A 15,929-nucleotide genomic window follows, 5' to 3' on the forward strand; every position below is an offset into this window, starting at 1 on the left:
TACTTTTTCTTGCAACTGTACTTCTCCCTCTGAACCATAAAGAGGTGTTTGTAGGTGTAGTTGGTGCACTTATTCACATTGTACTTGAATTTAAGATGAACCGTGAGTTATAAAGTGGGCTGCATTTTAAAATGTTTAATTTGTTCATAGGAACATTTTGGAAATTGTTATACGTTCTCATTTAGGATCATTCTCTGCATGTCTTTATAAATCAGGCCCTGGTTTCTTTAAAAAAAATACAAAGTAAGACTTTTAAGTTGTTTTATCACATCTTAATGCTGGTTTTGTCTTATTTTAAATCATGCAAGATGACTTAAGTTGGCTGGGAAACCACTGATCCACAGTGTTTGAGGATTGTTTGTTGTCATGACAGTTACTCTCGGCCTGACAGATGTTGAAGTGCACACTTCACACGTGTGACCATCATATGAGCTAATCATAGCCCTGCACAGGACAGATGTCATTCTCGGGCCATGGCTGACATGGGAATGTTTGGAGGATGCCACTCAATCCCTACGACCAGAGCATGGTTTGAGTTTGACGGCTCTCCCGTCTGAAGGTCCACTGACGGGACAGGACGTGTCTCGACAGGACAGGATAGGTAGCCTTGCTCCCTTTCCCCCTCTCAATGAGGGACGGAGCTCAATTAGCATTTCACAAGCCCCTTTTTCCTTTTCTATTGCGGCCTTCCCCGCGGTGCCCGTGCTTTTTGCGGGGATTGTCCTGCTTCTGGCCCTTGTTGCCGTTGGCAGGGTGACAGTATTCGAGTGTGCAAACTTGTGCTATTGTCCCCGAGCCAGAAGGAGCCATGGAGACCCCACTAATATGACACAGGAAAATGTTTGCTGATGGCAATTCTATGGGCTTTGTCTACCTCTTTCTCTTTCATGACGACTCGATTTAAGTCTCCGAATGTTTGACTACAAATGCGAGAGTGCTATCCGGCTCCTCCGCCTTTGTCCCATGAGGTTTGAATGAGTAATTCAGCTTTTGTGTGGCTCGATTGAGGGGGCAAACAGAAAGACAAGATTCTTGAGCGCTCAAGCCCCCTTTCCATGGTTATGCGCACATCTCTTTAGTGCTGCTCCCCCGAACCCGCGGCTCCCGACATCAGTCTAAGGTAAAGACGGCGGCTTCGGATCAGGACGGTTAAAAGTGAGCCGAGGCGAGCTTCAGCGGCGGAGCGTGGCGCGACACCCTCGCTTGACCGTCTCTTTAGAAACTCTGTCAAATCAAAAACAGATTGCGCCTGAGGGGAATCCAGTGACCGTTTCTACGGCAAAATATTGCATCTGCTCACTATTTTCCCTTGGGGATTTCCATGACAACAATTTGGGGTGGCAAAGAATCCGACACCGGGGATCTCGGTGGCTCATTGTGAGGAAAGTGAGGTCGCTGATTGGCTCGAGGGAAGCACCATAACTACACCGAGTCTATAGTCATTGAGCTTCTTTGAGTGCTCGGGCTATTATAGAGGCCAGGCGAGCTGGACATCACTTCAGCAGCTTTTGTGTGCAAGTATGGAAAAGGGTTGATGCAAAACGCCTTGGATTCGTTATTTGGACTGTTTCCCTCTAGGAATGTAACAGGAGTGAGGATGTGCAAACATGTAGAGCGCTGAGGTCCTGCTGAATGAGTGCGATGGCGAACTCTGACAGCGAGGTGAAGACGCTTCTGAACTTCGTCAACCTGGCGTCGAGCGACATCAAGGCGGCGCTGGACAGATCCGCGCCCTGCAGGCGCTCCGTGGACCACCGCAAATACCTGCAGAAGCAGCTGAAGCGCTTCTCGCACAGATACTCCAAGGTGCCCCGCTGCCATTCGCACAGAACCAGCGACCCCACGTGTGCTAAAGCAGGCGTGTTCCCGCGCGACGGGCCGAGCGGAAACGGGACAGAGGCGCGTCTACCTTCGGATCTGAGCCCGAACCCCGAGGACGACGCGCGGGCGGGTCACGTGCCCATGCGCAAGCGGCAGCTCCCGGCGTCCTTCTGGAAGGAACCGCAGTGCTCCACGGGCAGCCGAGAGTGTCTGGAGCACTTCCTTAAAACCAACACGAACGGGACTGTAAATGTCAGATCTCATGGCGAGAGAAGAAAGATGATTCATGATAACCCGCTGCTCTCGAGTAACGCGGAGCCGCCGAGGAGGAGTGCAGCGTGCGCGTGCTGCCCTCTTCAGTATCACGCGCTGCACAGCCGTTTCCTGCTCCCGCACGCGGACGTGGCGTACAGGAACAAAACGACTGAGACGCACAACTTCATCGACGGACTTCACAATAACAGCTCACATGTGGTTATCAAGCCGATTCCCACGAAGCCAGCGATCTCCTCCTCCATTTTCAGCGTGTTCGGCTTTATTTAGTGTTCGTGTCAGATAGAGGACTACTAACCTTCAGGACTACTTCACTTCAGGTTCATGTTTTAACCGATTACTGACACGTTATGCACATGAACGAGCAGTTTTTTCGCCTTTAAGCACTTAAAGTACAAATGTAGCAAAAATAACACACACATGCGGTGATTTTTTTTATTGGCTTTTGTGAAGTTGGAATGCGAGGACATCAAGATGGACAGATTCTGTATGATCACAGCATTTCAACAAATCCTTCTGTTCTCTTGACAGCAGGTGACTTTCTTTTGTGTTTTCATTTAACAGTCTAAATCACGTTATTTCTCTGTTCCAGATTCACAGCATGATTTCACTGTGATGTAGAGATCAGTATTTATTATTATCTTTTAGTTGAGATGTTGTTCTGTCACACTAATTAAGCCTGGTCATGATCCAGGTCTTGTGCTAAATTAGCTCATTAAAGCTGGTAATTGACTGCTTTACACTCTCTGCTCATTAAAGACACTGACACACTCAAAGCAGCACATGACATACGGAGAGCACTTTATTCTGTGCTCATACTCTGTGTTTTTAGATAATAAAACTACATAAAATTGTGTATCAAACACACAGACACTTAAAAATAAAACATAAAACTGTGCATCAAACACACACTTCAAGATCATAAATTAAGTTATAAATAAGCAACCTGAAGACAAAACACTCGATCCACAATAGAACAATTAATCTCACAGCACCTGTTATTAAAGGGTTAGTTCACCCAAAAATGAAATTTCTGTCATTAATTACTCGCCTTCATGTCGTTCCAAACCCGTAAGACCTTCATTCATCTTCAGAACACAAATTAAGATATTTTTAATGAAATCCGAGAGGTTTATGACTCGTCCATAGACAGCAATATAATCAACACTTTGAAGGTCCAGAAAGGTACTAAAGACATTGTTAAAACAGTCATGTGACTGCAGTGGTTCAACCTTAAAGGAACACTCCACTTTTTTTTTGAAAATAGGCTCATTTTCCAACTCCCCTAGAGTTAAACAGTTGAGTTTTAACGTTTTCGAATCCATTCAGCCGATCTCCGGGTCTGGCGGTACCACTTTTAGCATAGCTTAGCATAGTTCATTGAATCTGATTAGACCGTTAGCATCTCGCTCAAAAATGACCAAAGAGTTTCAATATTTTTCCTATTTAAAACTTGACTCTTCTGTAGTTACACCGTGTACTAAGACCGACGGAAAATGAAAACACATCAGTCACATGAATGTAATATTTTGAACATTTTCCATCGGTCTTAGTACACGATGTAACTACAGAAGAGTCAAGTCATTTTTGAGCGAGATGCTAACGGTCTAATCAGATTCAATGAACTATGCTAAGCTATGCTAAAAGTGGTACCGCCAGACCCGGAGATCGGCTGAATGGATTCGAAAACGGTAAAACTCAACTGTTTAACTCTAGGGGAGTTGGAAAATGAGCCTATTTTCAAAAAAAGTGGAGTGTTCCTTTAATGTTACGAAGAGACGAGAATACATTTTGTGCACAAAAACAAAACAAAAATAATGACTTTATTCAACAATCTCTCTTCTGTGTCATTCTCATACGTTGTTTACGTCCAGCACTTCCAGGTTCTACATCAGAACGCCGACTCTTTATTGGCCGGCTCCTGCGTTAGCATCACACGCATGCGTCGTGCTGATCACGTGACCAGCTTTGGCCAATACTGAGCCGGCATTCGGACGTAAACACGGAAGCCTTCACTGTGCCTACTGCGGCACCTGCGTAAGGATAATGACAGGGAAGAGAAGAGATTGTTGAATAAAGTCATTATTTTTGTTTTGTTTTTGCACACAAAGTATTCTTGTTGCTTTATAACATTAAGGTTGAACCACTGCAGTGTTTTAACAATGTCTTTCTGGACCTTGAAAGTGTTGATTATATTGCTCGCTATAGACGAGTGATATTCCTCGTGGATTTCATCAAAAATATCTTAATTTGTGTTCTGAAGATGAACGAAGGTCTTACGGGTTTGGAACGACATGAGGGTGAGTAATTAATGACAGAAATTCATTTTGGGGTGAACTAACCCTTTAAATACCCAGCAGAAATCTTATTTCAGCATTAATGATTGGCAGAAAGCTGTGTGTGTCCGTGAGAGCACAGGTGAGGTGTTGTGTTGTGGTCGGAGCCGGTTCTGGAGCTCAGGTATCGCAGCATCGGCCCCGGCAGCGGCAGTGAGTCCACAGACCGCAGTCTTTGCGTCCCCAGCTGCTCTCGCACCTTCAGCCGGCACAGATGCATCAGGGATCGAGGAGACGCTGGAAAGAAAGTGATTAGTTCAGAAACAGCCTTGTGCAACTCGACATCGTTCCCACTATAACTGACCGTGAGTTCAATCAATTGTGTTCAGATCAAGAATAGCCAAGGACAACTGAAAATCATGATTCCTAACTGAAATTGTCTTCTATGTACAAAATGAAGGAACGAACAGAATTTGTTATAAAAGTGTCAGTTTCTTTAAATTTTTGTGGTTGAACTGTTCCCTCAGGCAAATAGTTACAGGTGAGAGAAAGAAATAAAGGAGCATGTGTGTGTCGTTCTACTGCTTGTAGTTTTACTGGCAAATGTGTTGAGGTTCATAATGCAAATCAATCTAGTCGCGCTGCACTCACATGTTTTCTCCTTGATGCTCGGCCACTCCGGTGTGTCCCGGAGGAGCTCCGTGATTCTGCTGCACAGCTGAACGTTTCCCACATGGTCCAGCAGCAGATCAATGACGTGAGCGGCCGAATTTCTCCAGCAGGAGGATGAGATCCAGTTGCAAATCTAACAGTGAACAGAAGTTAGAAGTTTCATTTCTACAACACAATGTTTCAAAGCAGACTGACAGGAATAAACAGGAAAATAACAGAATCAATAGGACTGTCATGATTTATTAATCATCTTTTGTGTGGTTATTCGTTCGAATCACAATTATTTTAGATAATTGTGATTATTTTAGATAACTGATAATTTATTGTGCATTTCAGTCACATTTTGCTATCCAAATAAGGGAAATTTAAGTGCTTAACAAAATGCCATCAAACACGCAATATTTCGTATCTCCATTTCCAGTGTGAGAGAAGCAGAAATCATAATCTGACGGGGAGTAAAGAATAAATAATATTATACAAATATTATTAATTTTCACAGCAATGAAGTAAATCACATAGACCTATCTTATTTTAATTTCTATAATTATTTTAATCTTTAATTTTTTTTTTTATTATATATGATTCCAAATTTAAAAAAACAAAAAAAAACAAAATCATATTAGGCTAACACTGTAAGTGACTTGAACAAAACAGAATTAATCATGTATCGCAATTATTTGTATAACAATTAATATTCAGCATAAAATTCATGATCGTGGCAGGCCTAAGAAGTTTTGTTCTCATCTGATGACAAACTATAATCAGGTGTAAAGACAGTGATTATTGCCAATAATTGGTCTAAAATATCTCCTATCTATGGAAGCTTGTTTCCACAACAAAATAAAAAAAATAAAAAATAAAATTGTGAATTTAAATCTCACAATTCTGAGAAAAAAAGTCATATTTGTGAGATTTAAACTCGCAGTTGCGAGACATAAAGTCAGAATTGTGTTATATAATATACACCAATCAGGCATAACATTATGACCACCTTCCTAATATTGTGTTGGTCCCTCTTTTGCTGCCAAAACAGTCCTGACCCGTCGAGGCATGGACTCCACTAGACCCCTGAAGGTGTGCTGTGGTATCTGGACCAAGATGTTAGCAGCAGATCCTTTAAGTCCTGTAAGTTGCGAGCTGGAGCCTCCATGGATCGGACTTGTTTGTTCAGCACATCCCACAGATGCTCGATTGGATTGAGATCTGGGGAATTTGGAGGCCAAGTCAACACCTCAAACTCATTGTTGTGCTCCTCAAACCATTCCTGAACCATCTTTGCTTTGTGTCAGGGCACATTATCCTGCTGAAAGAGGCCACAGCCACCAGGGAATACCGTTTCCAAGAAAGGGTGTACATGATCTGCAACAATGCTTAGGTGGTACGTGTCAAAGTAACATCCACATGGATGACAGGACCCATGAATGAAGGTTTCCCAGCAGAACATTGCCCAAAGCATCACACTGCCTCCGCCGACTTGCCTTCTTCCCATAGTGCATCCTGGTGCCATGTGACACCTTTCTATCAGAACCAGCATTAACTTCTTGAGCAATTTGAGCTACAGTAGCTCGTCTGTTGGATCGGACAGACGATCCAACTTGCTGCCTAATATATCCACCCACTAACAGGTGCCGTGATGAAGAGATAATCAGTGTTATTCACTTTATCTGTCAGTGCTTATAATGTTATACCTGATCGGTGTATATACGTTTTTAAATCACGAAATTCTGACTTTATAACTCGCAATTCAGACTTTTTTCTCAGTATTGCGAGATATAAACTCACAATTGCGTCTTATAAAGTCAGATTTGCTAGATATAAACATGCAATTCTGAGATAAAAGTCAGAAATGCGATATAAAAAGTTGCAATTACCTTTTTTATTTTTTTATTTCATTGCAGAAATAAGCTTCCATATGTTTCCGCCACAGAAAAGATTTTTTTTAAAGATAATTACGAAGTTTATCTTATAAATCTTAGAATTGTGAATTTATATCTCGAAATTCTGACTTTATAACACACAGAGTTAGAATTAGTCAGAATTAGGAGTTATAAAGTCAGAATTCGAGATAAAAAGTTGCAATTACCTTTTTTATTTTTATTTCATGGCGGAAACAAGCTTCCATATGTTTCCGACACAGAATACTTTTTTTTTTTTTTAAAGATAATTGTGACTTTTTATCTCACAATTCTGACTTTTTTTCTCGCAATTGTGAGTTGATATCTGAAAAAAGTCAGAATTGAGAAAAATAATTTTTAGACAAAAAGTTTTTTTATTTTTATTCAGTGCCAACAACAGTGCAAACAAGCCTGTAACTCTGTACCTGTACCTCTGGTTTAACGAGGCTCGTGTTGAAGTGTGTGTCCTCTTCACACTGATGTCTGTGGCATGTGAAGCAGGCCTGAGCGTCGCAGCCATGGTCCAGCAGACACCGCAGGACGTCCAGGTGATGTGTGTACATCAGCACCGCAGGGAAGCCGTCGGTAAGGCCCGGCGGGCGAGCGTCCACACGGGCTCCGTGCTCCAGCAGCAGCGCCACGCTCTTCACACAGCCCTGATGCGCCGCCAACAGCAGCGGGGCGAAGGGGTCTATGTTGGGATCGGCTCCGGCGTTCAGCAGGACTTCAGCCGCCTGCGCGTTCCTGGCAGCGACGGCGCAGTACAGAGCCGTGACGCGGCGGTCCTGGAACTCGGATGAGCGCTGCTGCGAGAGTCTGCTGTTGACGTCACACCCGGCCTCGATCAGCAGACGCATGATGTTCTGATGGTTGTGCTCGGTGGCCAGATGGAGTGGTGAGATGCCGCTCTGCCGTAACCGCATCCGGCTGCTGATCGGCAGCAATAGGGAAACAATCCTATAGAAAAGACATGGAACACACCGATTTTAAAACTTAATCCAACAAACAGTCATTCTTTAAAACATCAAGACACTATTAAACTTCTAAATCCTCATGTTGTGTTCTGGTCATTTTGATTTTCTTTTTACTGAAAATGCTAGTGAAAGGGATAGTTCACCCAAAAATGAAAATGACCCCATGATTTACTCACCCTCAAGCCTCAAGGTGTATATGACTATCTTCTTTCAGACAAACACAATCAGAGTTATATTAAAAATATCCTGTCTCGTCCAAGCTTTATAATGGGTGTGATTGGAGGATGAGATTTTGAAGCCCAAAAAAAAAAAGTGCATCATCCATCATAAAAATAATCCATATGTCTCCGGGGGGTTAATAAAGGCCTTCTGAAGCAAATCGATGCATTTGTGTAAGACAAATATCCTTTTTTAAAACTTTATAATGTCATTGTGTACTATGTCATGGAAGTTAACGCTTTTTGGACGCATGTCGAATGCGTATGGCTGTCACACCGGAAGCTCCTTATTTTACTTTATAAAGATTTAAATAAGGATATTTGTCTTACACAAACACATCGATTCGCTTCAGAAGGCCTTTATTAACCCCTGGAGCCGCGTGGAATATGTTTATGATCGATGGATGCACTTTTTTGTATTTCAAACCTTCCATTCCTCCATTCACTCCCATTATAAAGCTTGGAAGAGCCAGGATATTTTTAATATAACTCTGAAACTGTTCATCAGAAAGAAGAAAGTCATATACACCTAGGATGGCTTGAGGGTGTGTAAATTATGGGCTAATTTTCATTTTTGGGTGAACTAACCCTTTAATGTTATCACATTGGACTAAGACTTACAGACTTTGCTCACACTGGGTAACTACCTCCCAAATTTTTCCCACCTTGTTACACATGTGGTGTTTCTCAGTCAAAAATGAGCAGCCTACAAAAAAACTGACTATAACTCTGTCATTGCCACATATTGGATTCAATTGTTTGATCAACTTGTTTTCTTTTTTTGTTTTGTATTTCTTTTCGGAGCTGATTGATCGTAGGTCTCACTTATCTGAGCTCGTGCTCCTCAGTTTTTTCAGGTGAATAAGCTTAAGTGAACTTGCATAAACTCAATCAGGCCTGCGATCAATCAGCTCCAAAAAGAAACACAAACCCGTGCTGAAACAAAACAAGCTGATCAAAAGATTGAAGCTAATATTTGATAATAACGTAGCATAATGAGAGATTTATAAGCAATTTAAAAAGCTGGTCATTTTTGACCCAGGAACACCAAATTAGGTGAAGGATTTTGAGTGCAAAGCTGTGATGAATGACAGTAAGCGGGTGGTTCGCTGTGTTTGTCTCAGCTGTTGTCGGCCGCAGCTGTTGAGCAGCACATGGCGTTTGCTGCAGGACACTGATCATTTGTGTAGTTTTCTAGGCCTGTATCTCTTGATTAGACTGAATTCTCACTCCTCGTGTCCATGCTGGCTGGCGATGTGCAGTGGCAGAAGGCCTGCGTTAGAGGCTTTGTTGGCATCGGCGTGATGTTGGAGCAGAAGCTTCACGGCTTCTCTGTGACCGTGTCTGCAGGCTTCAGTTAGAGCCGTGTTTCCATCACACGTCTGGAGGTTCACGCCAGCACCTGACAAAACAAACACAGAAGCCATGCTTTGATTTCTTGAAATAAATGTCTTATGAACACAAATGATTTTCTGTTCTGTGAATCAGTTGACCCCGGCGATAATTAAAGTACTATCCTCCTGTCCTGTTATTATTTTGTGATTATTCTGAGTCTTTGTTTTAGTTAGCTATCATATTAATTTGTTAATTCATGTCATGGTAGAATATTAATTTTAAAATCGTCAGGTATATATTCACAGATCAGACGGATCAGAAGCACAGCAATCCTCACATCTGAAGAAATCACACTCACGACTATCATATCTGATGGAGTATTTTGTGACTTATTAAATGTTTGCTCTTTGCTTATAAAATTTCACTTTTTATGAAGAGTATAAAATAGTCAAAATAATCTTAAACTTCATGAGAAAATAATTATTATATAAGCTGTTATATATATATATATATAATTTTATTGTGTTTGCCATTTTTGGGATATGCCAAAAAGTATGGTGAATATTTAGCCTATATTAAGCTGTAACTAAGTAAGGGTTAGTTCATTTGGGACTAAACTGTGATGTTATTGATAAATTTACAATTACCTTAAATTAAAGAAAAATATTAGTTTGATTAAAATAAGAAGAGTTGGATTGACAATCAAGCTACATATACAGCTAAATATTGTGTTTTTGGTCATCAGAATTAGCGTATTGCTTGAACTGTCTACTACTATTCTCATTAACAGATGACTTAAGTCACTGGATTTTAGAGAGAATGCAAACACATAACGTTCAGTACCGTTCTGGATCAGGTAAGCAAGCGCTTCTGTCCTTCCGTGTCGCGCGGCTTCTATTGTGGGTGTGACGTCGTCAGCGTTACGGGTGTCTATGGTGGCTCTGGCCTGCAGGAGCTTCTGGCAGAGCTGGACGTTGTCCCGTCGCGCGGCTTCATGCAGTGCGGTCCAGCCTCGGTGACAGCGCTGATTCACTGCCGCTCCAGACGCCAGCAGCAGCTTCACCGCGCCAATGCTCTCCTGCTCACACGCTGAACATGACCACACATGATGGACAAACATTCAGACACATTTACACCAGTGCTGGCCTGACATGAGGAGGAAAATGCCACATTTGTTTCTAATGTTTTTTTTATGTGAAGTTCAAAAACATGTTCCAGTTACACTTAATGTTGACATATTTTTCAGGTTAAATAACGAGGAAATGAGGAAAGAAAACAAGGAAAGGAAGAGAGAAAAGGAAGCAAGAAAAGAAAGCATGCAAAGGAAGACAGAAAAGGAAGAGAGGAAAGGAAGCAAGGAAAAGAAGCATGGAAAGGAAGAGAGGAAAGGAAACGAGGAAAAGATGCAAAGAAAAGAAGCATGGAAAGGAAGAGAGGAAAGGAAGCAAAGAAAAGAAGCATGGAAAGGAAGAGAGGAAAGGAAATGTGGAAAGGAAGTAAAGGTAGAAAGCGTGCAAAGGAAGAGAGGAAAGGAAACAAGGAAAAGAAGAGAGGTTAAAAAGCGATGAAAAGAAGAGAGGAAAGGAAGTGAGAAAAGGAAGTGAGGAAAGGAAGAGAGGAAAGAAAGAGGAAAGGAAGTGAGAAAAGGATGAGAGGAAAGAAAGCGAGGAAAGGAAGAAAGGAAAGAAAGCGAGGAAAGGAAGAAAGGAAAGGCTGAGAGGAAAAGCAAGGAAAGAAAGAAGAAAGCAAGGAAAGGAAATGAGGAAAGGAAATGATAGGAAGTGAAGAAAGAAAGAGGAAAGGAAGAGAGGAAAGGATGAGAGGAAAGGAAGAGAGGAAAGAAAGCGAGGAAAGGAAGAAAGGAAAGGATGAGAGGAAATGAGGAAAGGAAATGATAGGAGAAAGCAAGGAAAGGAAACAAGGAAAGGAAATGATAGGAAGCGAGGAAAGGAAATGAGGAAAGGAAATGATAGGAAGTGCAGAAAGAAAGAGGAAAGGAAGAGAGGAAAGAAAGCGAGGAAAGGATGAGAGGAAAGGAAGAGAGGAAAGAAAGCGAGGAAAGGAAGAGAGGAAAGAAAGCGAGGAAAGAAATAGAGGAAAGAAAGCAAGGAAAGGAAATGAGGAAAGAAAATGAAAGGAAGTGAAGAAAGAAAGAGGAAAGAAAGAGAGGAAAGGAAATGAAAGGAAGCGAGGAAAGGAAACAAGGAAAGAAAGGGAGGAAAGGAAGCAAGGAAAGGAAATGAAAGGAAGCAAGGAAACGAAACGAAAGGAAGCGAAGAAAGAAAACAAAATGAAGCGAGGAAAGAAAACGAAATGAAGCGAAGAAAAAAAATGAAATGAAAGGAAGATAGGAAAGAAAGAGAGGAAAGGAAAAGAAGAAAGCAAGCAAGGAAAGGAAGAGAGGAAATGAAATGAAAGGAAACAAGGAAACGAAACGAAAGGAAACAAAACAAAATGAAGCGAGGAAAAGAAAAGAGGAAAGGAAGCGAGTAAAGAAAGAGAGAAAAGGAAGCGAGGAATGTAAAGAAAGGGAAGAAAGAAAGCGAGGATAGCAAAACAAGGAGAGGAAAGGAAGCGAGGAAAGGAAACGAGGATGCACAAATAAGAAAAAGATTTACACTGATGTATCCCACAGGAACGGCGACACTGATAAAATGACCGGAGTGAACATACCTTTATAAAGAGGCGTCTCTTTGTTTTTGTTGCTGATATCAGGGTCGGCACCTGCTTCCAGAAGAATCCTCACACAGTCCAGGTGTTGTCCTTGAACCGCGAGCATCAGAGCCGTCTGTTCCTGAAGCGTGCGTTTGTCCACACACACGCCACGAGCTGCACATGCACACGCTTCATTAATCAGCACATGAATGACCACAAAACTCTCAGGAATACTGTCAGTGACCAATAATGAGTAGCACAATAAAACACTTAAGGGCCGAACCAAAACACTAGAGTGACTCAACCTGTTCAACAAGTGCATGGAAATTCCTCAGAAAGCTTTGTGATAAAACAAGCCCTTTTGTGCGACACTGATTTAGTTTGACTTCACTGCTCTGACCTTTCAGCAGCGCTTGAACACAGAGCGTCTGTCCGCAGAGAGCGGCTTCATGCAGAGCTGTCCAGTCGTCTGCGTCACTCGCTGATGCCAGTTCACTCACACGCTGCACATCTCCTCTCCTCACCGCAGAAATCACTCTGGAGGAGCAGGACCATAAAGAGAGAGATGTGCATAAACAATTAGCCATGTGATGGGGGAGAACGGGGCTAGTTGTCACAAGGGGACAGTCTCATAAATGTTTTGTTTTCTCTAGCAGTGCTTTTTAGAAATGTCTTAAATTTAAATAGTTATTTGTGAATTATGTCCTCCAAACTAAATTTACAGTATAATCAGTTTTGTTGAGTATCAAGTGAACAAAATTAACACTCAATAACATTCATTAAGCCAAGAGCGTCCGTATAATGAAGGCAGATTTGAATGGAAAGCTTGATCTGTGTTTTCAAATGTACATTTCTGATGGCCAAAACAAGCCTTTGTATCTTTTTCCTTTTTGCATGTTTCATTTATTGTATTTCCTAGTCGTTTTACTGTTCACATTTGGTCAAAAAACCCTGGATATGGATCTTAATAGCAGGTTCCCTTGTGACAACTTACCCCATGGGAAAAATGGGACTCGCTATAGTGAATGTGTCTGAAGAGACATTTCAAAAATCAACACCTTCTGAGAAATACTGACTGGAATGAGTGTGACAACTAGCCCCGGTCTCTCCAAAAGGTCAATACAGAAGACAGTGAGATTTGAAAGCAGCATAAGTCACAAAACACCCGATTTAAAATGACAGCTGAAGATCATGCAGGTACAAACCTGTCACACATATTGTTATGTGACACAGTATAAAGTGAACCATTTTAGCCTTTTCTGTTCATGAACAAACTGCCATAGTAAACACACACACACACACACACACACACACACAGACTTAAGGACTCACTCTGACGGCTCGATGTCTCGGTCTGCTGCGCGTCCACATGATGAGCTTTTCTGCGGCGATGAGTTTCGTTTTGTGCCGTTTGTTCGAAATAAGGAGATATATTCAGCATAAGTGAATCGTGTCATCGTGTTGTCGTGTTATTGTCACACAGCGCGCGTGGACAGACAAAGGCGCGCGCGCGTGTGCGTGAGTAGACGCCAGTGAACACACACTCGAGCGCTCAGCTGTGTGTGTGTGTGTGTGTGTGTGGACGCCACACACTCGAGCGCTCAGCTGTTCATTCGCTGGTTTAATTTTAGGTTCGTCTTGACACGTGAGGACTACAGTTTACCTTATTTGACTACTCACTCAACCAGCTCAGATAATGATAGATAATAGCAGCGCTGGCTTGCAGTGGAATTACTGAGAAATGAGGAAAACATGTTGAAAACATCTATTGGTTGATAAGATGTCGAGCTGCTGTGGTCATGGCCTGGGGTGAAATGCTCGCGGTCTTTAGTTTAGATTCCTCTGAAAGAAAAAGAGAAGGAAATGCTACATGAGAACTGACACTTCCAGTTCAGTAGAAGGTCAGATTCAGGGTTCCACATTAATGACACTCACATTTATGCAGTGATAAGCCTATACCTGTTTGATGTTTCACTATCTGTCACTGTCATGCATCAGATGATGACACTATTGCACGTGATCCTGTTTGTTTGTTACATATTTAGGCAAACGAGTTTTCTGCACATGCACACGTAACATTAGGATGTGCAGGTTTTAGAAAATTATGTCATAATAATGAGAAAATAATCCAGAAACTGTGGGTTTAAATCATGCATTGGTTTGCACACGCGTGACTTCATAACATCTCGTGTGTGTCTGATGTTCAGATCTGCAGCTCAAGCACTGATGCCTTTTATGGACACGATTGACTCTGTTTAGCTTCACTTCCACTCACACTCATTGCAGCAGTGTTTATAAAGTGCCAGCACATTTTTCATCGCTGTCACTGATCACATTCCCACTACAGACACATGGGTATTTGTTAATCTAATATTGAAAATGATACAGCTCTTTATCTGACTTCAGTCTATATCAGTTTGTCATGCAAAGCACTTCAAAGTTACATATTAAAGACCTTTTAACTTTTTTTGAGTTGCCATATTTATTATGTGATTGTTTTTTATTGTTTGGCTGAGAAATATCAGATATTTTGTTATATGTAAACAGCACAAATCTTACAGGACGTTTCTTTAAAGAAAGACTGAAATATGTATATCTGTCAAAACTAGCATGTGCAGTATTCAGCAGAAGTGAGTTCACAATACTAATGATTCAAAACTCTCTCGCCTCTCAATCACTGCAGTATTTATATGTTTATGACAGAGTACCTGAAAACCAAACTTGAGTAAAAGTACAGATTCCTTACAGCAAAAAGTACTCCATTATAAGTTACAAGTCACCAATTCCAATATGACTTGAGTAAAAGTCTTTCCCCAGTTTCACAGACAAGGCTTAAGCTAGTCCTAGACTAAAATGCATGTTTGATCTGTTTTAACTTGTACTGACAGATCTTAAAATATGCCAGTGCCATTGTTTTGTCTCAAGATACACACCAGTAATGATTTTTCTAGTGTACCATTATAAAAGATACTTAAATATCCTAACTGAACTAAGGTCTAATTCTGGCTTCCGTCTGTGAAACTGGGCCTTAGAGTATCTGATTTTAACAGTACTTAAGTATTTTACTCATATGTAGGCTCTAAGATGCACTAGCCCTCAACACCTGAGAGACATGCTGGTGAAAATAAGCAACAGCTGATTTGTGAGGAAAGCAATCGCGTTTATTTTCTAAAATCAAAATAAAACTGAAGACCTACAATCAAGGTCGACACAACAGCCTCTTAAAGGATTAGTTCACTTTCCAATTAAAATTTCCTGATAATTTACTCACCCCCATGTCATCCAAGATATTTATGTATTTCTTTCTTCAGTCGAAAAAAATGAAGGTTTTTGGGGAAAACATTCCAGGATTTTTCTCCATGTAGTGGACTTCAATGGCCTCCAAACGGTTGAAGGTAAAAATGTCAGTTTCAGTGCAGCTTCAAAGGGCTTTAAACGATACCAGACGAGGAATAAGGGTCTTATCTAGAGAAACGATCGGTCATTTTCTAAAAAAATGTAAATGTATATACTTTATATAAACAAAAGATCGCCTACAAGTGGTTCCGCCAAAACCGCACTTCCGTATTCTTCAAAAAGCTTACGCTGTATGTCCTACGCCTTCCCTATTCAACTTACGGAACGAACGTGACGCCAGTTCCGTTTTTTCCGTAAGTTGAATAGGGAAGGCGTAGGACATACAGCGTAAGCATTTTGGAGAATGCGGAAATGCGGTTTTGGTGGAACCACTTGAAGGCGATCTTTTGTTTATATAAAGTATATACATTTACATTTTTTTTAGAAAATGACCGATCGTTTCTCTAGATAAGA

At 41.4% G+C, this 15,929-nt stretch overlaps 2 protein-coding genes across 3 annotated transcripts; one reads left to right on the plus strand and one right to left on the minus strand.

Moving 5' to 3' along the window:
• The first annotated feature begins 206 nt into the window (after window positions 1-206).
• Window positions 207-2,832, plus strand: LOC127498625 (protein FAM181A-like). The gene has a single exon (XM_051868214.1). The coding sequence runs from the start codon at window positions 1,633-1,635 to the stop codon at window positions 2,362-2,364; it is 732 nt and encodes a 243-aa protein (XP_051724174.1). The 5' UTR covers window positions 207-1,632; the 3' UTR covers window positions 2,365-2,832.
• Window positions 2,516-13,779, minus strand: asb2b (ankyrin repeat and SOCS box containing 2b). Of its 2 annotated transcripts, none has more exons than XM_051868212.1 (8): window positions 13,452-13,779; window positions 12,520-12,656; window positions 12,138-12,293; window positions 10,308-10,553; window positions 9,360-9,531; window positions 7,363-7,894; window positions 5,022-5,175; window positions 2,516-4,667 (listed from the first exon to the last, which is right to left on the minus strand). In XM_051868212.1, exons 1-8 carry the CDS (start codon window positions 13,574-13,576, stop codon window positions 4,471-4,473), a joined length of 1,719 nt encoding a protein of 572 aa, XP_051724172.1. In that variant the 5' UTR covers window positions 13,577-13,779; the 3' UTR covers window positions 2,516-4,470. The 2 variants fall into 2 exon arrangements, with proteins under 2 accessions (XP_051724172.1, XP_051724173.1); XM_051868213.1 differs by having other exon boundaries at window positions 7,369-7,894; window positions 13,452-13,772.
• Between the last annotated feature and the right edge of the window lie 2,150 nt (window positions 13,780-15,929).

Source organism: Ctenopharyngodon idella, chromosome 17 (genome assembly GCF_019924925.1).
Source record: "Ctenopharyngodon idella isolate HZGC_01 chromosome 17, HZGC01, whole genome shotgun sequence".
NCBI lineage: Eukaryota > Metazoa > Chordata > Actinopteri > Cypriniformes > Xenocyprididae > Ctenopharyngodon > Ctenopharyngodon idella.